The sequence below is a fragment of the Gilbertella persicaria genome, assembly GCF_025201335.1.
Source record: "Gilbertella persicaria strain CBS 190.32 chromosome Unknown B0P05scaffold_4, whole genome shotgun sequence".
In the NCBI taxonomy this organism is placed as follows: Eukaryota; Fungi; Mucoromycota; class Mucoromycetes; order Mucorales; family Choanephoraceae; genus Gilbertella; species Gilbertella persicaria.
This window is the reverse complement of record NW_026251965.1, coordinates 1-21,299: the sequence shown is the minus strand read 5'-3', so window position 1 is coordinate 21,299 and position 21,299 is coordinate 1. Positions and strand designations below refer to the sequence as shown.

At 38.4% G+C, this 21,299-nt stretch overlaps 7 protein-coding genes across 7 annotated transcripts; 3 read left to right on the top strand and 4 right to left on the bottom strand.

Moving 5' to 3' along the window:
* Positions 1-1,435: 1,435 nt before the first annotated feature.
* Positions 1,436-3,964, top strand: B0P05DRAFT_583395 (uncharacterized protein; the record flags this gene model as incomplete). The annotated part of the gene is made up of 11 exons (XM_051582247.1): positions 1,436-1,458; positions 1,509-1,609; positions 1,657-1,841; positions 1,889-1,965; positions 2,013-2,193; positions 2,244-2,335; positions 2,382-2,873; positions 2,926-3,082; positions 3,128-3,527; positions 3,585-3,650; positions 3,705-3,964. 11 exons carry the CDS (start codon positions 1,436-1,438, stop codon positions 3,962-3,964), a joined length of 2,034 nt encoding a protein of 677 aa, XP_051438593.1.
* A 171-nt stretch (positions 3,965-4,135) lies between these two features.
* On the top strand, positions 4,136-5,945 carry B0P05DRAFT_462570 (uncharacterized protein; the record flags this gene model as incomplete). Its single annotated transcript, XM_051574123.1, has 2 exons — positions 4,136-4,472; positions 4,522-5,945. 2 exons carry the CDS (start codon positions 4,136-4,138, stop codon positions 5,943-5,945), a joined length of 1,761 nt encoding a protein of 586 aa, XP_051438592.1.
* An 18-nt stretch (positions 5,946-5,963) lies between these two features.
* On the bottom strand, positions 5,964-6,845 carry B0P05DRAFT_217002 (transmembrane adaptor Erv26-domain-containing protein). The gene is made up of 5 exons (XM_051573253.1): positions 6,826-6,845; positions 6,645-6,769; positions 6,446-6,599; positions 6,238-6,399; positions 5,964-6,194 (listed from the first exon to the last, which is right to left on the bottom strand). The coding sequence occupies exons 2-5, from the start codon at positions 6,651-6,653 to the stop codon at positions 5,983-5,985; spliced, it is 537 nt and encodes a 178-aa protein (XP_051438591.1). The 5' UTR covers positions 6,654-6,769; positions 6,826-6,845; the 3' UTR covers positions 5,964-5,982.
* A 136-nt stretch (positions 6,846-6,981) lies between these two features.
* Positions 6,982-8,793, bottom strand: B0P05DRAFT_583392 (T-complex protein 1 theta subunit; the record flags this gene model as incomplete). The annotated part of the gene is made up of 4 exons (XM_051582246.1): positions 6,982-8,204; positions 8,262-8,543; positions 8,602-8,692; positions 8,737-8,793. The coding sequence occupies 4 exons, from the start codon at positions 8,791-8,793 to the stop codon at positions 6,982-6,984; spliced, it is 1,653 nt and encodes a 550-aa protein (XP_051438590.1).
* Positions 8,794-10,543: 1,750 nt separating this feature from the next.
* On the top strand, positions 10,544-12,680 carry B0P05DRAFT_216927 (uncharacterized protein). Its single transcript, XM_051573252.1, has 3 exons — positions 10,544-10,904; positions 10,989-11,821; positions 11,884-12,680. Exons 2-3 carry the CDS (start codon positions 10,992-10,994, stop codon positions 12,539-12,541), a joined length of 1,488 nt encoding a protein of 495 aa, XP_051438589.1. The 5' UTR covers positions 10,544-10,904; positions 10,989-10,991; the 3' UTR covers positions 12,542-12,680.
* Positions 12,681-18,264: 5,584 nt separating this feature from the next.
* On the bottom strand, positions 18,265-20,336 carry B0P05DRAFT_524841 (pyridoxal phosphate-dependent transferase). Its single transcript, XM_051576251.1, has 3 exons — positions 20,034-20,336; positions 19,698-19,965; positions 18,265-19,649 (listed from the first exon to the last, which is right to left on the bottom strand). The coding sequence occupies exons 1-3, from the start codon at positions 20,248-20,250 to the stop codon at positions 18,470-18,472; spliced, it is 1,665 nt and encodes a 554-aa protein (XP_051438588.1). The 5' UTR covers positions 20,251-20,336; the 3' UTR covers positions 18,265-18,469.
* A 1-nt stretch (position 20,337) lies between these two features.
* On the bottom strand, positions 20,338-21,243 carry B0P05DRAFT_524837 (uncharacterized protein). The gene is made up of 4 exons (XM_051576250.1): positions 21,152-21,243; positions 20,953-21,102; positions 20,795-20,910; positions 20,338-20,736 (listed from the first exon to the last, which is right to left on the bottom strand). Exons 3-4 carry the CDS (start codon positions 20,838-20,840, stop codon positions 20,423-20,425), a joined length of 360 nt encoding a protein of 119 aa, XP_051438587.1. The 5' UTR covers positions 20,841-20,910; positions 20,953-21,102; positions 21,152-21,243; the 3' UTR covers positions 20,338-20,422.
* Positions 21,244-21,299: the final 56 nt, after the last annotated feature.

The window sequence follows — 21,299 nt, the reverse complement described above, 5'->3', positions numbered from 1 at the left end:
CTTTCAACTCTCATTGATTTCATACATTCATTTATAATCTTGCAAATACCAGAAAACTCTCTTTTTGTTTATTTATCTCTCTTTTACACCTCATTTAGTTTACTCTTCATCTTGCAAATCTAAAAAACCAATGATTACGCAAAGTAAACCTATATCAATCTAGGCGTAAGCTAACTTCCTTGCTGTCGCTCAATATGCAACAAGCAACGCTGTAATAGTTCTTTCTTACAAGTTTATTGATGTGAAAACATAGTAAACTTGCTGCTAAAATACTGAGCAAATAAGCAAAATTGTTTACAAACTTTTCATTCTTATCACAGCATTCTCATGATACAATTAGCAAGCAAACAGAGTCATCAGAGACTACAACATCTGTCGCATACTCTCGGAATTGGTCTTTGAAGATAGTGGAAATTTTAAGAAGTTTTCCCATATTTGCCTAGCGTTAGTAAATTGCGGCTTAAGAATAAGATGCCACTCTTTTTCTTCTATGATTGTGAATCTTTATTAAAGACCTAAAAAGGACTATAACCAATGCCAGTACATGTGGATAAGCATTTGCCGTTCACACATAGGTATGCGTCTCGACCGCTTGTTTGGATACAATCGTCATAATCTTATGGAAAACCACCCATCTTGGCACTAATTGCTCCTGTATCAACGCAAGCACAGCTGTTGATACCATCATCACAAAGAAAGATGTTTCTAAAAGCTTTTTTACATTTTTCTTGATCATAAAATCCACATACTTCACGAGTAGCAGGAAATATCCCTTCTATACCGATATAGCATTGATTACAAGACCCAAAAGGCTCTGGACAAGGAGATGTCTTGCATTCTTGAGCACAAACGAATGGGGAGCATACTATAAAGACAAGAGTCACACAGAGAACAGAAAGCAAGCTTCTTGTTTCTAACAATGTATAGAAGCTAGAGGGAAAGAAAGATACTACAACATTACGCATGAATTTGCGAGCGACATGAAAGATGAAATACCTTAATTGCACTACGAATAATCAAAGTTCTAACATTCGTGCTATCAAAAGGATTAAAGAGGACTTACTGCTATAGAACTGTCATCTTGTCTGTATCACATCTTGACCATATAGGTAACTTAGAGGAGCATAATGTAAGGGAGGACATACCTAACACGCTATACCGTTAACAACAAACAGTATCTAGCTATCCCGTGTTCTCTTGATAAATGTTATCTTATCATTGAATAAGTCAACACGACAAAAGGGGCTACATGCATCTTAGTGACAAAGACATATCGAGCTTAAGGAATACAATGACCCTTTGCATGATTTATTGAAGTCAACGACAGATTGTCTCGAGGATGCCAGATTAACTTTATCTTATTCAAACTCAGTATGGTTTTACTTATTGAAGAAAAAAAAGTTTTAGTGCTTTTTGACAACTCGATTTACCCAGTATGAAGATCGTGGCATTAATCAGGTACACTTCTGATCAGGTTATAACCATTCAGTTACTGATTCCAGTTTTAGTGGCGGAAAAGACAGTTGCTATAATATGATGCAATGTGTAGCCAATGGTCATGAGATCGTTGCACTCGCGAATTTAAGGCCTCCAAATCAATCAGGCAAAGGTAGAGCATTTCGTTCATTCTCTGTTGAATGAGCTAACATTGAGCAGATGAGTTGGATAGTTTCATGTACCAGACAGTAGGCCATGATGCCATTCATTATTATTCAGAATGTATGGATCTGCCGTTATATAGAAGAGAAATTTTGGGTGGATCAATCCTTCAAGGATCTGACTATACTGTTACAGCTAACGATGAAACAGAAGATCTATTTATGCTGCTGTCTGAAGTATTGGTAACTAAGAATAATATAATTTTGTCAAATACATAATATATCTTTAGGAAAATCACCCAGATGTCAAGGGTGTTTCAGTAGGCGCTATCCTATCTAATTATCAGCGAGTGCGAGTGGAGCATGTGTAAAGTAGAAAACCATCTTACAGTTAACTCTAATACAGAATATTAGCTGCAATCGACTAGGCCTTACTTCCTTTGCTTATTTATGGAGAAGAGATCAAAAAGAGCTTTTATATGAAATGGCCAATGCAGGAGTGAATGCTATCCTTATCAAGGTGGCTGCTATTGGATTAAAACCAATGCATTTAGGAAAATCAATTGGACAAATGTACCCTTTTTTGTGTAAGATGGTAAGGTTGATATAGTCGACAATGATGTTTGTTTTATTCACTGTTTGTAGAATGACATGTATGATTTACATATCTGTGGTGAAGGAGGCGAATATGAGACATTCACCATTGATTGTCCTTTATTCAAAAAGCGTATTGTTGTGTAAGCCGTTTTTATTATTATTGTTTGTGAACTGAGTTTCTCTTAGAGATGAAACTGAGACTATAATTCACTCAGACGATGCATTTGCTCAAGTCGCTTATTTGAAATTCAAAAAATGCTCTGTAATCCAAAAGACTTCCGAAGAAACGGACATGTGTAACACTGTCATTCAAGACTGGAAGAATTGGGATTTATACCAAGACATCATCACTTGCGTTGATAATCAAGATACGTCAATTATTCAGCCAGAGTTAAAGACAGTTTGCTTGGAAAATATCAAACGTGAGCAGTGTGCAACTACTGACCTTTTCCCGTTTGTTGCTATCTCCGGAACCACTGCATATGAAACACAAAATAGTTTTGACAGCATTGAAGAGGAGACAGAAGCATGCATGAAAGCAGTACAAGAAAAGCTAGCACAAAGAGATTTGAGTTGGAAAGATGTGGTCACAGTCAATGTGCTAGTACGAGATATGAATGATTTTGGTCGAATCAATGCTATCTACAAAAATTTTTTTGATATCAATCCTTCTCCAAGGTAGGAGAGGAAAAAAGAAATGAATTTGATTAAGTAACCTTGTACGCTTTAGAGCCCTTATAGGTGCACACTTGAAAAGTCCCTGTAACCTTAAAATTGATGTCGTTGCAATCAAAGCACAAGATAACGTCAAAAGAGATACGATGCATGTACAAGGTATTTCTTATTGGGCACCAGCTAATATTGGACCTTATTCTCAGAGTGTGATTGTAAATGACTTTTTCATGTTGATTTGATGTACTGATGGTCTATAGACTCAAGGGCATGCATTTATTGCTGGCCAAATTGGCCTTGTGCCCAACACTTTAGAACTACCATCTCCCAAGTCATTTGCGGATGAAGCCGCTCTATCTTTAAGAAACCTAGAAACTATTGCTTCTGTACTTGGATTGCCTTTAAAATCGCACGTGGCTCTTTGTTATTGCTATGTTAGCAGTCCTAATTATTTACCCTTAGCTGAAGCTACCTGGAATACATACATGAACAACCAAACACCGCCTACTGTTTATGCCGCAGTTCCGGCACTTCCCAAAGGGGCTATGGTAGAATGGCAAGTTGTCCTAAGTGCTCCTCTGCCTGTCTCGGACAGTGATGATTCAGATGAAGAAGGCATAAACAAATTAGACTCGCTTAATTTGACACAAGAACCCTTTAGTAATCAATTTTTTTATCACTTCATGTTTTATTGACTCATTTTCTTGTCCGACTTAGATACGAACACAGGCTCACGAGTATCTATAAGAAAACAAATGACAACGATTGTTGCACAATTAACAGGTAAAAGATATTTATTCATACACACATATTTATTCATTATGCACTGTATTTTAGGCACCAAAGATGTGTTTACAGATATAGTCTCTTCGCTCAGCAAATCCCTTGAACAATCTGGAAAGAGGTGGAAAGATGTCCTTTCGGTTCGAGTTTACTATTGCAACACGCTCTTTTTGGATGACACGATTGCCACAAACTATTTAGTGTCCGAACTTGCGAAAATAACGGAAACCGTTCCTTCTATCACTAGTGTAGCTGTTGATGCCTTGGGTTCCCATGCAAACAGTGTCCTAGCTTGTTCTATGCACATCTTGTAGATAATTCGCGTAATACAAATAAACTTGATTAACTCTCACTTTGTATTACGACAGTGTGAGACAACTGTCGTCATTTATGTAGACTTCAGGGACGGAGGCCATTTAATAGAATTAATTTCGGCCAAATTTCATCACCTAGACTCTCTTGTTCTTTCTCTTATCAAATTAACCATGGTTGTAAAGGTTCCTAAACTGACCCACGAAGAAGCAAAGGGTCCAATTATCTATAAACCTCATTTTACACATCCCAATCCTTTTCCATCTGATAGTCCTGTGTTTGACATTTTGTTTACAAACAACAAGAACAAGGTCGATCCAAACACTCGCACTTTTATTGATGTTGAGAACCCAGACAATTTTGTAACGTATGGTCAACTTGAACAAGATATTCTCGCAGTTGCTACTGGATTAAAGCAAGTCTATGATCTCCAACCCCGCGATGTAATTGCTATCTGTTGTCCCAATGATATCAATTACCCTAGTGTTCTTCACGGCATTGTCTTTGCAGGTAAAGAGAAAACGATAAGAAGTGCCCGATACTAATTATCAAATATTAGGTGGTATTGCTGCTGCTATCCCTCATTCTATCTCTAGCTACAAACCCGAGGAAGTGGCTCAAGACATTGAAAATATCAAGCCCAAAATGGTTATTATGAGCAGGCCCTTCTTAGAGCAGACATTACCTCTTTTAAAGAAAATGAATATTCCTGAATCTAACATCTTGATTATGGGTATTGAAAGAGAAAGTGAAAAAGTCAAGAATAGTATCACAGAACACATTCGTACAGTAGAGCAAGTGTTCTTATCGTTAAGTAGCAAATACACTAAGCAAGAACTGCTCCAGTCCCGATATAACTACACGGAACAAGAGCTCAAAGAATCAGCCGCCTACTTCTTCTTCACTTCTGGATCTACTGGCAAGCGTAAAGCAGTGATGCTCACACAACACGGTATGGTAGCTATTCTAGCCAATCGTCCCATGGACCCTAGCTCAGAACCCTGCAGAATATTAGGTTGCAACAAGTTCTTTCATATCAGTTCTCTCATGTTAGCGTTGCATTTGTGTGTTTATAATGGAGATGAGTGTTATGTCTGTACCAAGTTTGAACTCAGGGATTTGTGTGTAGCCATTGAAAAGTACAAGATCAACTCTATGATGGCATTGTTCTACAACATTTCTGAAATGTGTAACAAGAGTGTTGCAGACGAATATGACATTTCATCTTTGACTGTGGTGTACAACATGGGTACTCGTCTTCATTTCTCTGCTGTACAGGCACTCAAGGATCGCCACGGCTTGTCTGTGATTGATATCTATGGTTTGACGGAAACATTGCTCTTCTTTAAGAACTCAGTTGAAGACACTAAAGTTGGAAGCACAGGTCGCTTATGTCCAGGCTATGAAGTTCGTTTGATTGACGATGATGGCAATGATGTTCCTCGAGGAGATGTTGGCCATTTGATTATCCGAGGCCCTACTATCTGTAAGGGATACTACAATGATCCTGAAATTACGGCTGCTACTTTTGATAAGGATGGATACATCTTTACAGGTGATTTGTTGCAATGCGATAATGAAGGAAGATGGTACTATGTTGAGCGATACAAAGATATGATTCGATACTACGAGAGTTCCATTTATCCTAGTACAATTGAATCTGTCATGATGAAGCACCCTAAAGTACTCGAATGTGCTGTTGTGGGCATCAAAGTCCCTGCTAAGAATATCGAAGTGCCTAGAGGCTATATTCGCTTTGTAGAAGATGTGTATGGATTAACAGAAGAACAAGAAGAAGAATTGAAGCAAGATATTATCAAATTTACAGCTGATCGAGTGGCGAATGAAATGCAATTGCGAGGTGGTCTTTTCGTGGTGGATTCGTTCCCTAGAACATACAGTGGCAAAATCCGTCGTTATACACTCAAGGTTGAAGCTAATCGGAAGATCATGGAAGAATATGATGCCCAATTCCTTTCTTAGTTTTTTTTTTATGTATAATAAAAAAAGTTGTTTTTTTTTATGCTGTCTTTCTGTTTTGAATATCTCTAGGAGGCATATAGTGAATTCCAGAAGCCGTGCCTTGAGATTCAGGATAATAATCTGAAGAAGCAGGCATAGAAGTGGCAGGCATAGAAGGTACTTCTTGAGTCTTGATACCTATTAAACTTAACAAGCTCTTCATTAAGCCTTGTTTCTGTTGGCTTGGAAGTGAGTCAACAAATGCAGGATCTAACTTGTTATTAGCCTGAACCATGTAGTTTACACAACGTACCTCCACTTGTAGGCAAAGCATTGTCATTTGCACTTAGACTAATGAAATAAGCAAAAGGAACAAGCCATACGCACAATCCAAAGAATGCAGCAATGTCCATAAAAGGTCTATAGTGTGTTGTGAAATATCTAAACCATAAGAAATGGTCCACAAATACAAGAACTATGCAACTATAAGTTATAGATCCACACAGACATCTATACTTTACTGCAACTGGCTATAAATGGAAGACTGCTGAGACTGATAAAGGGGAATGTACGAAGATTTAAGCTATAAACAAGGTGGCAACCAATTGAAAATGCCAAATAAAAGAATGGAAGTCGATCAAATATCCAAAACAGAATATGCAATGATATAATGACCTACGCGTCTTAATTGTTACTTTTCTTTTGTGTATTCTCGCTTACAGCTGTCATGGCCTTAATGACCTTCTTTGTATATACAGAATATTCTTCTATCTGGAATAGAAAATGAGTGCATGTCGAGATGGAGAATCAAGTTACCAGTTCAGCAAGGTAATAAAGACCACAAGCTATTGAATATCAGTATAAAAAAAAAATATAAAGGACACCACTCATTCATACGCACCCAAACTCAAAATAACAAAGCAAAAGGCAAGACCAGTTGCACCATATGCTACAAGATGTAAAAGACTCAGCATACTATGTCTAACAGAAAGAACAAGAAAAAAAAAAGAAAAGAAAAGGGGACTTGAACAATAGCTCCGCTTTTATTATGATGTATTTAGTCGTCTTCATCCCAGTGACCATCCTTCTTAAGAGGCTTAGGACCACCAGCAGGTTTAGACATGATGATTTGATCAACACGAAGAACAGTTATCGCTGCATCAGAAGCCAATTTGTATGCACTGTACTTGGAAGCAAGAGAATCAAAGATATGGGCTTTAGTAGCATCTAAGGTACCGTCATTTTCGTTCTCAACATCGACACCAACACTGATACCAACATCACCTTCTTGGTAATGGGCAGCATATAAGCGAGATAAGACAGCAGTGGCTTCCATACCAGCATTTTCACAGAGTGTACGGGGAATGACTTCTAATGCTTCAGCAAATTTCTTAATGGCATGTTGATTCAAACCAGGTGTTTTAGAAGCAACAGTCTGAAGGCGTTTGTTCAATTCCATCTCAACGGCACCAGCACCAGCTAATAAGAGAGGATTGCGAGTGGCAGCCTTGATGACATTAACACCGTCATCAATAGCACGCTCAATGTCGTCCATATGGTTTTGTGTGGCACCACGAATAACAATGGTAGTTGTGCGGGATTTCTCAGCTTCTTCTTGACGGAAGACGGTAACACGATCAGAACCAATTTCGACAGTCTCTACAATATCACATTGACCCATCTCTTCTGCCATAGGTGTACCTAAACGTGCAAGAGCAGTAGCACCAATGACACGACAAAGACGACGTAAATCGAATTTGGAAAGGACCTTAACAGCCATAATGTTATATCTGTTCAAATAGTGAAGACATAGTTCACCAATACCATTACCAGTGACAACGACTTTGACACCAGCCTCGGCCAAGTCTTGGAAGATCTTTTCAACTTGCTTTTCTTCATCTTTGCTGAAATTCAACATTTCTTGTGCATTATGAATCAAGACAGTGCCCTTGGTTTCCGTTTGAGAGATGTCCAAGGGGCAAGTAAAGACAGCAACCTTAGCATTTTGAGCCTTTTGAACAATACCTTCGGGCTCACGGCCGAATACCATACCACGTACAACGCGTGATTCATGAATACTAGAACCCATTACTTTGACTACACGCACATTGTCAATATTGAAGTCCTTGACATTCTTGGGCATGATGTTCAATGCAGCTTCACAAACCAACTCCCCTAAAAAGTCCTCATAACCATACTGCTTTGAAGAAATAGTGGCCTTGATGAGCTTGTTGAGTTCAGCACGGTCAGTCAAAGACTCGATCTTGCCAACAGACAATTCTAAAAAAAAGGGGGGCCTTGTTAAATACACATTGTATATACGTGCTTATGGTTTACCTTCAAGGATAGACAAAGCACGGTCTCTAGCCAATTCGTAACCTTGTACGATTTCAGAAGGATGAAGACCAAGCTTCAAGAGGTCAGCAGCTTTTTGCAAAAGTTCACCAGCAAAGACCAAAATCAAGTTGGTATTGTCGCCCAATTCATTTTCTTGTTGTTGAGAAGCCATTACCAAAAGTTTGGCAGCGGGATGAACAACATCAAGCTCACGGATGATGGTAGCAGCATCATTAGTAACAAAAAGCTTTTCAAGGTGATTGATGATCATCTTGTTACGACCTAAACAAACAATCTCTTTAGATGTATTCACTATACAAAGGCGACATCTTTGGCTTACCATTAGGACCCATTGAGGTTCTCACAACTTCAGAGAGTTCATGTGTGGCATCAATATTACGAAGAACGGCTTCTTCAATACCTTGTTGAAACTAACAAGAATGAGCTGATTGAAAGATGCTTTCTCATACTTTACTTTATAGCCATCCTTGAAGAGTTGGGGAAGAGTACTTTTGGGTACACGCAATGCCATCTTGATCTAACGCGTTAAAACTGAGAAAAAAAAACCTAATAAAAAAATCCTCGAGTTTCTGTCTTGTAAACTTGTCAAAGTCAAACTCCGAGTTTTTTTTTGACGGAGACGTCATGAATTATAATAATACGTATATATAGCTTACTTTGGCTATGTTGCTGTAAGCAATAGGCATTAGGTTGAGAAGAACTATCATGAAATATTGTTTACTTGAGACTATTATATATACAAATATAATTAAAAAAAAAAAGGCCCCTTTCTTCTAGATGCAAGAAGCCCCACGTGGTCCATACATATAAAAGCAGCAGCCCAGTAAAAAAAAAAAAAAAAAAAAAAAAAAAAAAAAAAAAAAAAAAAAAAAAAAAAAAAAAGGTTCAATGCGAATACATATAATAAACTTGTTTATACCTCCTTCAAATAGCAGGTATGTTCCCAGAAGTTTGATAACTAATACCACTGATTTACTTTGTACACAATCCAATGAAACTTATTGCTTTGCAAGGAATGTCATGATTAATATAGAATAAAACGTTTTGATCTATTGTAGCATTGAGGAATCTTTTTTTTTTTTTGTATAGACAAAGGAACAGAGAAGAAGTTGAACAATAAAAAAAAAGGGGGGGGAGAGGAGAATCGCTTCTTAGTTTGAATGTGGCATGAATTTTGAGGATGTCTTGTACTGGAAGCGAGCCAAAGATAGATCGATACACAAGTATAGTATTGATGTCGCCAAAAAGCCCCTAAAACAGTTGCGTAATGAACATGTCTACAATACAAAGAGCTGTTATCTAATCTGACTAGAAACATAAGGCAACTTACAAATTATGTCTGATACAAGCTGCATCCAACAGCAGAATTTCATGATTAAATGATGAGAATTTTCTATACGCGAAGCTGCCTCACTAAATGATATGGAGAAAGCCATGATAGTGCCCTTATCCCAACAAGCGCTTATTGCAACCATTGGCTTGTTAGGGAACCAGCTACATCACTGTGCCTCAGACGGGCTCTCTCAAGCATTCGACATCTGAGTTGCTCAGCATGGACCAGAACTGTACTAGGCACCCACGTATCTTTCTTATGTGCAGCTACCTCACTAAATGGCATGGAGGGAATCATAGAGATATCCTTTTCCCAACAAGCACCTGTTACAACCATTGGCTTGTTAGGGAACCAGCTACATCACTGTGCCTCAGACGGGCTCTCTCAAGCATTCAACATCTGAGTTGCTCAGCATGGACCAGAACTGTACTAGATATCGCACATAGAAAGCATCATTTGAGCAAACGGAAAACCTATCTTCAACTTCCTTCAAGATATATAACTTGTATTTCATCTGGTACAGTAAATGATGAGAATTTTCTATACGCGAAGCTGCCTCACTAAATGATATGGAGAAAGCCATGATAGTGCCCTTATCCCAACAAGCGCTTATTGCAACCATTGGCTTGTTAGGGAACCAGCTACATCACTGTGCCTCAGACGGGCTCTCTCAAGCATTCGACATCTGAGTTGCTCAGCATGGACCAGAACTGTACTAGGCACCCACGTATCTTTCTTATGTGCAGCTACCTCACTAAATGGCATGGAGGGAATCATAGAGATATCCTTTTCCCAACAAGCACCTGTTACAACCATTGGCTTGTTAGGGAACCAGCTACATCACTGTGCCTCAGACGGGCTCTCTCAAGCATTCGACATCTGAGTTGCTCAGCATGGACCAGAACTGTACTAGATATCGCACATAGAAAGCATCATTTGAACATACAAGATGAAATTCAAGTTAAATAACTTGAACGAGATCAGCTCCAAGAAGTTAGTATTCATTATAACTCTCTTTCTATTTTCTTTTATAGCAAACCCTAAAGGCATCAATAATCTCTTCTAATTCCTTGCGTTGCATTCCTGCCTTATGAGTACTTGCTTTCCATTGTAATCAAAAGTGTGTTGAAAAAATATAAAGTTCAAACTGTAAAAGAAAATGATATATGACGTCAGATCTTGCTGTATCGAATCATCGCGTTTATCGCTTTACGCGTATTTATGCTAAAAGTAACTTTTTTCACTGTAGTCAACGACTATAAGAATTAAAAAGCAAATCAAGCCAAAAGGTAATAAACCGACTCTATCACAATACCTTTTTCAACTTCTCTCTTCTTCTTTTTTTTTTTTTTTTTGTTAACTGTATCGATTAGACTATGTCTTATTTCGAAACAAAATTATGTAATGATTGGTCCTATCCTGAAGCATGCAAATTTTATGTCCATTTGTACAAAGATGACAAGGTTGCTTTTCAACAAATGAAAAAGGACCTCTTCACTATTACAGAAAACCCTAACTATAATTCTTTTACAAGGAAAAAAGCAAATCTTTTTGCCACAAAGATCCCAATTTCTTCAATTGAAACTGACAGCTACAGCAACAGCAATTTACTCAGTAGCAATAGCACACCAAGTAATCAAACTTTTTACATGGGAAACCAGAATACAGTAAACAATGTCATTAACAATAATGGAAAAAGAGCTGCAGATCAAGACGACCCTTTCAGTCAACCTGGTGAGGAGAACAGCAGATTTTTCAATAAACTTTTAAAAACGTACTGTGAAGAAGACGACCCTTCAAGCAATGAAACAGAAGAAGAAGTAGAAGACGATGCCTTGAATATTGAAGATGACTTGATTTTTCAAGAAGAGATTGTATATGAGAATGGAGAAAATGATGAATTATCAGCTATTGCTGATTTTGTTAAACTATGGAAAGTCACTGCAGAACACCAACCTTTAATCCACAAGCAGGTCTTATTATATTACAATATCATTGACTTGAGCTTAGATGGTATTCCTCCATTGACCAGCAAATGCCTGGAGTTTATCAAATCTCTCAAGACAACAACCTACAAGATCCCCACTCAAGTACATCCCCTCAATCTTGATTTCAGCAGTTGCCATACCTTTTCGCGTTTCAAATCATTCTATGATAACGAAAAATCCAAATTACCTTACTCTGTAAAGAAAATGATCAAGACATAGTGAGTAATGAAAACATAAGGAAGAAGGCAAGTAGTTACTGACATTGATCATCTCTCAATAGTTTAAATCAAAAATATGAAGAAAACGTAAATTTGTTTGCAGACATTGGTCAAAAAGAAAATGACTACAAACTTCACTTTGTTGCACCATTGTATAAGGCTTTGTTTCGACAAAACCAATTGATAAAAAAAGAATGGGGAGAATCACTGGTTGGAAAGACCAAAGTGGATGGGTTGCTGTCTATTTTAGATGAAGAGGGTGTGATCACAACACTGTCAGTCATAGAGGTGTCTGGCCCTTGGTCAGTGACCAACAAGACTCATTTTCTGAAGGATAAGAAAAAAATAGCCAAAAACCTCAAGCTCATCATGAACCAAATCTATTATATGAATACTACTGGCGGAAGTAGGATCAAAAAGGTCAAGCTATATGGGTTGCAGCTCTATAAGAAAAACTTTCATGTGTACAGTTTGCAGTTGATATGCCCAAAGTTGTATGTATTCAAAGAAGAAATGAAGTTTGATTACCCCACCTCGCCATCCTTCTTCCGCTCTCAACTGCCTATTTTCATGACAAATATGCTCACTCTGAAATCACTCATCGAATCAAGCCTCGAGAATGTGCTGTTGTTCTTGAATGATGATGAAACTGATTGCTCGGAAGAGTATGATCGATTTATTGACAGTACTGAAAACTCCCCACAAGATAAAAAGAAGTGATGGCTGTTGGTAAACTGTTAGTGTGATTTTCTTCTTCTTCTTTTCCCTCTTATTAGCTGTAATTCATTACAAAAAATCCTTAAGCATAAAAAAAAGAGAGAGAGAGAATTGAGTAAGACAGGCATACATTTTCAACTGCTCAAATTATTGACTATACATACTATACCTATAATCATGGCTAATTTCCAGTTCCCTGCCGCTTATGCCCTCACTATTCCCTCCCAATTTCATGATAGAATAGGAAAAGCCTCCTTTGTTTTATTAAGTCCTTGAATATTTAATCAGTTATTGTGATGTATATTACTGATATGACTTGGCTTTTAGCCAGATTTTGTCGACTTGCAAGAATAATAAACGAATCACTTTATTGTTATAATCCTCTTTCTGCAATAAGCATAATGAATCATTGTACTCGGTTAATGTTGATTATTTTTGTGTTATAGATGCAAATATGACCCTTGCTAAAAAGCTGAAGTCGGCTACTGCTTATTGTACAAAGGTATTATAAAGCCTGTTTGTACATGCCTAAACACTTTAAACGCTTACAGAAAGTATTTACTAACATGCCGGGTACCTTTGGAGTTGATTTGGGCCTAAAAAAGCGACATGTAAAATTTGGTCAAAAATCACTTTTGACCAAAGGGTACTACTCATGAAAATCATCAAGCTGCCACTTCCTTGAGCTTCTTTTTAGCGCTACAAGACGAAAAACAGAGCTATCTGCATGATTAAATACTCAAAATGTGTGTCAAAGCATTTAGTTCTTAATGAATGTGTTTGCTTGCTAACTGTACTATGAAAATAGAATGATGAGGGTGAAAAACCTTGTAAACATTTTTGCGCTTCTCCTCCATATTTTAGCAGCAAAGTTGTTGTGGTCTTTATATCAAAAGACTCAAAAAGCAAAGATCTACAGCTTTTGTCACTGCACCAAAGCCCAATAACTGCGTCTTTATGTAGTTCTTAGCAAAAGCTCGATTTTTCATGCGGCTGGATGAAGAATTGGAGTTGTATGCATTTTCAATAACCGTAAAATAACCATCAAGTATGTCTTATCTTCATTTGCTCCACATTTACATTATAAGTGTCTATATCTGTACTTTTATGTGTTCTTTGGCGCTCTAAATAGCATAAAACATCTTTATAGCGCTATCGATAACAAGTTTTGTGATACATTTAGAGCAAAAACGCTCAAAACACAGCTTAACCATGTCAATCTTTGATGGATCATTGCTCGACAACCAGATCATCAAAACAACCCAGAAATCGAATGTTATCATTGGTTTGGCTTTTGGGTGAATTTCATTTTTTTGACCGATGTGGGATCCACGGAAGTTCGTGAAGATGAAAAAACAAGCTCGATCAAGAATTTTTGGAATGACCCAACACTTTTCTCGGTAGCGGAGTTAGAAATAGTTCCTAAGCCTAAAAACACTAGCAAACAATGATCGTATGCTCAAGTAGTAGCTGCGAAGACTCGAGTGTCCTTGATGCACAAGGACATTACTGAACCTCATCCCGAAGACTCTTCTTCACTAAGTGAAGTACAGTCGAGAATTTACAGATCATCTAGATCTAAGAATGCTTTTCTTCTCGACATCACCAAGGTCAAAGCTCAATACACAGATCTTCTGTGTTTGCAAGAAATCAAAGAACAGCATCTTAAAGTTCATGCTTATTCTTTCCTCAATAACGGTACCACTAGATATCTCGAAATCTACGTTGAACCCCAACATGATAGCGATATTGGCATTAATGGTGTTGAATTCAATGAATCAAAGCTGCGACTTATTCCTTGCAAAGCCACTGATGACAGTTAGATGGTTACCAATATCAAACTGTCTCACCTACCAATGTTGCCAAAATCTGAAGTTCTTGAAGGCTTAAAGGTCAGTTTATCCCCTTTTGGCCAAGTTATTGATGTCGGCATTATAACCGAACCTAATACTGGGTTTTTTATGGGATCCGGTTATGCTGTCATTGGTACTCCCAGACAGTTAGGAGAAGACCAAATCAAATATCAGGAGTTAGCCCACAATATCCGTTGGCAGGAGGAAAAGGATAAAATTTTCCATGCTACATGGAATAACATGTCCACTTGGTGCCGTTATTGCCATCAGACTGGCCACACGAAGTTTGAGTGTGAAAAGTCCAAAGCACGAATCATTTGCTATCACTGCCATTTATTTGGTCATCGATCTTTTGAATGCCCACGAAAAGCGCCCATCAATCCATCAAAAAAGTGCAAGACCCCAGCGCCTAAGAATCAGACTTCTCAGGAAATGCCCCAACCTGCTTCTAAAGCGGATCAACTGGCCTCTTCGACCGAAGTATTAAAGTCCAAGTATGCTCCAAACGACAAACGTGTTTCTTTGACTAGGACCAAGAAAAATGTGAGACCAAACTCAATTAAAAAAGGAAATGATAGTAATGATGATATGTCTGAAGATGGCGAGAGTGACGAGGAAGGTTCAGACTATGTACCAAACAATGGTCATGATAGTGACAGTGATAGTGGCAGTGACAGAGATGAATCTGAACAAGAAGAGAGTGTTTCAGCAATGGAGTTAGATGGAGTCAAGGGGACGCCATGTTTGATTTAAAAGATTTATTACCTATGCAGGTGGATTGCAAACGGGCATTGGCTCAACAGATCCACCAAATACAATAAAGATCTACTGAAGAAATATTGAGTGAAGCCGATCAAAACACTTTAGCTGAACTCAATCAACAATTGCTCCATTTAGAAGAAAGTATACATTCGACGGGCCCCGCTGCAGGCCACCAATAAGTATATTTCACTATCTCATCATGACTAAAGAACTCCAACTACACTATGCGTCACTAAATGCAAACAGTTTAGTGAAAACGAATCAACCTAAAACACAAAAAGAATACATTCGATACTTAGGACTTTTAAAACTAGACATAATATGCTTTCAAGAAGCCCACGCGGATACACAATCCCGTATTGACACACTCGACATTCTCTTTCAACCAACACAATCCTTTCGGACCCAACATGTGGGAATCGTCTGCTTCTCTTCAGATTTTACTATCTCTGTTGTAGATACCTCACACTCCTTTTCTTCAGATCGATTTCAACTCTATAAGGTGGAACACCCCCAACAATTCTATGCACCTTTCTATATTCTTAATTTGTACGCACCTGCGTCAAACAATTCCGAACGTCGATCCTTTTACTGTCAACTACACAATATGCTGAATGACTTCAGAAACATTATTTCCCTTGACCAATTGATCATCTCTGGAGATTTCAACTACTCTCATTTACGAATTGCTAATCTACCCTATGCTACCTATCCTCAATGGAGAGCTCGGCTAGAACAGTCCTTCACAAATGCTATGACTATTAATAATTTAGAGGACAATCCCACGTTTCAAAGACGATCCAGGGATAGTTTCTGTTTCTTTACCACTGACTATATTTTGTTGGCGAAGATATACGACAAGGACTGACAAACTCCAATATCTCATCATTACCGGCTTCATGGTCAGACCACTACATATTGCAAGTTGAGTTTGTCCTAGGTATGTCAAAATTTGGACCAGGTATATGGCGAGGAAATCCGACCTTTGCTACACACAAAAGGTTACGCAATTCCATAGAGAAGCGTATCAACAAGCTGGTAGCGCAATGGACTGATGATGATACACCTCAAGAACGATGGGAGCAGGTCAAGCTGACAACTAAAAAAGTTGTTAAATCGTATGCAATCAATCATAACAACTGGAGAGAACAGACACTTCGGCGCTTAGAAAAGAAACGCAATCATATTTTACGAACGAAGCCGCCTCTAGCACTCAAGCTACTACACAAAAAAAATTTGTTCAGGATATGCTACTTGACAAAGTACAAACACTGATTTACGTTTTCTCACAACGACGCTTGTCTCTTCGAGGAGGTGCAATGATTGCAAACACTCTCATCCTATCCCATGGTTCTGTCTGCGGCTTTTCCACCCGACACAAGCATTTTCAGACCACATACGGCGGTTGATATACAAGTTTGTCTGGCAAGAGAAATATCCCAAGGTATCTTTCAATCAATTATGTCTTCCCCGCCTACAGGGTGGCATTGGTCTTCTAAATCCTGCGCGCCAACACTTAATACTCCAGATGAAATGGCTTTTTGCTCTTCTTGATCGAAACCAAGGTAATACGCTGCTGAAGAGTGCTTTAAGCCATCATCTACTGTCTATGTCTACCAGCTCCTCCTTTCCTACTCTGCCTTTCTTTTCTCCGGTCTTGCGAAAACATGATATCTGCCATCAGTTCTCTATCATTCCTGTCATATTTCAAGCATTTGACCATTTTGGGATTAACTTTAACCTACAGCGAGTGCCTATCCAAACATTGCTGCATTTTCTTTTAACTAGGATGTTCTCTGACCTGCCCTCTGGCCATTGGCTCTATCGACATACAGAATTGCCTGCAATGATCTTCTTCAAGTTTGATGAAAACATGCACTGGCTACGTTTACAAGTACGCACAGAGTATTCCAAGTTTCCCCTCTTATGACGTTCGCTGTACAACGATATACTGATTCGATATTGCGTGCAGTTACAAACCTTTATGATTCCTTATATCTATAATGAAGTGGAGTAAGTAAATGTTGAAGAAAACGATCAATCGTTAGTGAGCCAATTGCATGGCTCTCCTCTCTGGAGCCAATACACGTCCAAGGCTTACAGGATGCATAATTATTCCAGTGCTTCAAATACTCAATTGAATTTGCTGCGTCTGTTCTGGTCTTCCTCAATGCCTTTACCTTCTAGAACTTTGTGGTTCAGAGTTATCAATAAGAAACTACCTACAGAAGCACAGCTGTATAAATCAATCGCGTTCCCAACAGTAATTGTCGCCTGTGTTCTTCGAATATTGACTCATTTGAACATTTCATTCTTTACTGTCTTTGGAAATGGATCATTTGGATTGAAGTCCTCACCTATTTCTATCCACAGGTATATCTTTCAGCTGAGATGGTTTACCACCTACTCTGTCTTGAATCCTGCCCTTCTTTCCTATTGCCTGACAGTTGTCTCTTTACTGTTTTATCTGTCTGCCAATGGCAAATATGGTCCGCTTAATGGCGTTTCGCACTGGACAATCAACCCTTTAATCTTGAGTGGACCATTTCCGATATTATTAGTCAGACTTTGATCTCACTACACCAGCATTCTTTACTCCTAAACGTTTTCTAAGTCTCTCAATGATTACTTCTTATACGCTCCTTTTTTTTCAGTCTACCCACGTTACATCCCTCTGTGATGTGTAACTAAAAACATACTTCTTGAATAAAAATATTTTACAAAAAAAAATCTGATCCAACCGAAATGAGGAAAGGCCATCTCTTGGTACCTCTGATAAAAATAAAGCGAGTTTACTAAGATGAAAAAGTCGAGTCAATTTGAGCATTGCCTTCGAATCTGCATTCAAAGTTTGTTGCACACTGTAATCAGTACAAAAGAGTAGTTATTGACTAATAAGCAGATGTGTTTAGTCAAACAGTACGTACAAATATCGCTTACAAACCTAAACTTTAAAAAATGAGTTTCCTTGATACGATCATTCTTTGCAAAGGAAGGATTTACAAGCAATTGTAGTTTTATTTGATGATTTAGAGATTACTTCCTTTCTATGATGCATTATCACTATTGAAAAGGGAGGAAGAAAGACAGCCTTCTCAATTAGATATTTTTACCTCAATAGAACAAAGTACAATCCATTTTTGTTGCATGAGATAATCATATGCACTTGAACTTTAAATTTCTTCCCATTCGTTTGTTTCACATTGATTGTACAATCTATTTCCTGAAATGGCGTGTATATTATGACACACGTAACTCAAAAGACATGTAAACCTGGAATAAAGTATATGTGTGTAATAAGACTTTATTATCAATCTTAGTTAACAGTGTTGCTGACAACTTGTTCTTCGTCAATCTTGTCAAGACCGAGTTGCTTATCGGTCCAAATAGGAGTAGGTTCAACGGCATTGGGAACACCAACGCTGGCACAACCACCTTCAGCAGCCCAATCTTGAACGCGCTTAAATCCATAGCGAGACCAGATAGTTTCCAAAGAGTCAACAAGATGGTCGATCATTTCAGGTGAGTGACCAGGACAAGGAGCAATTCTCAAACGTTCTTCACCAACGGGAACAGTAGGATAATTAATGCTTTGAACATAAATATTGTGTTCAGACAACAATTCATCAGATGCCAACTTGGCAGCAGCAGCATCACCCACAAGAACAGGAACAATATGAGAGGGATTAGGGATCACAGGGATACCAGATTCACCCAAACGAGACTTGACAGTACGGGTGTTGAGTTGTTGAAGATGACGCTCAGCGTTAGATTCTTTCAAGTATTGAACAGAAGCCAAGGCACCAGAAACAACAGCAGGAGGCAAGGAAGTGGTGAAAATAAAGCCAGGAGCATAAGAACGAATCATGTCCACAAAGGAAGCAGAACCAGCAATGTAACCACCAACAACACCATAAGCCTTACCCAAAGTACCAGTGTAGATATCAATTTCATCCATGATACTACCGTTGCCACGGGTAGGGTTAGCAGCGTTCAATTCGAAATCCAAGTGTTCAGCCACACCAGCACCACGGCTACCGTACATGCCAACAGCATGGACTTCATCCAAAAAAGTAATGGCACCGTACTTCTTGGCCAATTCAACTACTTTGTGAATAGGACCAATACTGCCACACATAGAGTAAACAGATTCAAAGGCAATGATCTTTGGAACACTGGGGTCTACAGACTGCAAGAGTTGCTCCAAATGGTCCATATCATTGTGGCGGAAAATCTTTTTCGGTGCACCAGAGTGACGCATACCTTGAATCATGGAAGCATGGTTTAAAGCATCAGAGAAAATGACACAACCAGGTAGCTTAGAAGCCAAGGTGGAGAGAGTGGCATCATTAGCAACATAACAAGAAGAGAACACGAGAGCACCTTCTGCATGATGAAGGTCAGCTAATTCAGACTCAAGACGTAAATGAAGATCAGCATTTCCTGCAATGTTACGAGTACCACCAGCACCAGCACCGTAACGATCCAAAGTACGTCTAAAAAATATATATAAATACTTGATTTTTTTTTCTCACACTACTTACTTCATGGTATCAGTCAAGACAGGACTTCTTCCCATGCCCAAGTAATCGTTAGCACACCAGACGGTCACTTCGTCCGTTACACGAGCAGTGTGAGCACGGGGGAATTTTTGAGCTAAACGGTTGATGTTGTTGAAGTAACGGTAACTCTTATCCTTATGCTTTTTCTCCAATTCCTCTTGATAGAAGCTTTCATAGTCAAAATGCTTCTTGGTTTGATGAGAAACAACAGCAGTGGGATCGATGGGGCCCCGGGTGTGACTGCCAGTAACTATAAGCGGAAAAATAAAAATTAGAATTTTTTTCTCTGCGACAATCTCCGCTATTGATTGTTCTTACTTGTAGCAGCCTTGGCAGGTTTAGAAGGGGCTTGGGAAACAGCACGAGAAGTAGAAATTGAACGGGAGGAGATGGCTTGACTCATGACAGGGCATTGCTTGGCCTTGGTGATCAAAGGATTGATATTAGGGCCAGAGGTAAGTCTGCGGAGAGAAGAAGCAGAAGCAACATGAATAAAAGGGCAAGATTTCTTTGCTTGCAACAAGGCAACCTCCATATTGAATTAATAAAGAATAAGAGAGAGAGAGGGGGGGTAAAAAAGAATTTATAAAAGAGGAAAGAGAAAAAATAACAGAAAGGGATTTATTTTGGTAGTTGAATACCCGAAACGAAAAAAACAAAAAGTCAACCTATAAACGGCCTTAGTGTGACCATGAATCATTTTTTATTTAAAGCTCATCTTTCACTACACTAACTGATTCGACGATAAGATCAATAGCTGAATTGGCAGCTTCTTTTGTAGGCATTGGGTTCTTCTTTGTCTGTGTAAGCCATGATACCCAAGAGATGCCTACATCCCATGTACGTTTCTTGACAATATAAAAGACAACTGAACTAAATATAAGTAGACCGAATAAGAGCAAAAGCCGATCCAACCAATCTGAGGCTTCAAGCTGAGTAATCACTCGCTTTGAAATATGGACCAAAGAACCCAAATTTTGATATTCCATATTTGTAGAAGAGAGCGTTTTCGAGGATTCGGCTAAACTATTGTGAATAACAATTATCTTACGTTTTTTTTTTTTTTGCATATAATTTACCTAGCATGCTGGCTGAAATTGTGCTTTTTTCTAATTCTTGTTGCATTAATGTGCTTGTTCTCTTGAGTGCCTCTGTTACATCTGAAGAAGCACGTAATAAGGCTTCATCATGTTTACTATTTGCTATTTAGACTAATGATGTAGCTATGATCCATTACCCTCGTTGTACATTTCTTTGCTTCAATTCATATTGTTCTGTAAAGCTCTTTCCATTTCTACTGCCAAATAATGCTTCACGATTCTTTTTTTCTTGATCGTCCACTCTTTTTTTGGATCTCAAGATAGCTTGGCGTGAATTTACCTGTAATCTATATCAAATATTAAGGAAAATAGCCAAATATACAAATGATAGTCTACTGTTTCAGTTGATTCTCATATTCTCCTACTCGGTTCAGAATAGCAAGCTTAGAAGCCTCTTTGTCTTCTTCTTCAGCTAATTGCTTTACAGCCTTATAGCATATAAATACCGTGTGCGTTTGTACATATACATACTTGTATATCTTGT

Bases quoted from the DNA above. Each gene is read 5' to 3' on its own strand.
- B0P05DRAFT_524837 (XM_051576250.1), bottom strand. From the start codon at position 20,840: ATGCAACAAGAATTAGAAAAAAGCACAATTTCAGCCAGCATGCTAG. The intron at 20,737-20,794 runs GTAAATTATATG...ACAATAGTTTAG, and splicing joins AATTTCAGCCAGCATGCTAG to CCGAATCCTCGAAAACGCTC.
- B0P05DRAFT_217002 (XM_051573253.1), bottom strand. The intron at 6,400-6,445 runs GTAAAGTATAGA...ATAGTTGCATAG, and splicing joins TCCATTTATAGCCAGTTGCA to TTCTTGTATTTGTGGACCAT. The intron at 6,195-6,237 runs GTACGTTGTGTA...ATAACAAGTTAG, and splicing joins TGCTTTGCCTACAAGTGGAG to ATCCTGCATTTGTTGACTCA.
- B0P05DRAFT_524841 (XM_051576251.1), bottom strand. From the start codon at position 20,250: ATGGAGGTTGCCTTGTTGCAAGCAAAGAAATCTTGCCCTTTTATTCAT. The intron at 19,966-20,033 runs GTAAGAACAATC...TTCCGCTTATAG, and splicing joins ACCTGCCAAGGCTGCTACAA to TTACTGGCAGTCACACCCGG. The intron at 19,650-19,697 runs GTAAGTAGTGTG...TATATTTTTTAG, and splicing joins GTCTTGACTGATACCATGAA to ACGTACTTTGGATCGTTACG.
- B0P05DRAFT_216927 (XM_051573252.1), top strand. From the start codon at position 10,992: ATGTCTTATTTCGAAACAAAATTATGTAATGATTGGTCCTATCCTGAA. The intron at 11,822-11,883 runs GTGAGTAATGAA...ATCTCTCAATAG, and splicing joins AAGAAAATGATCAAGACATA to TTTAAATCAAAAATATGAAG.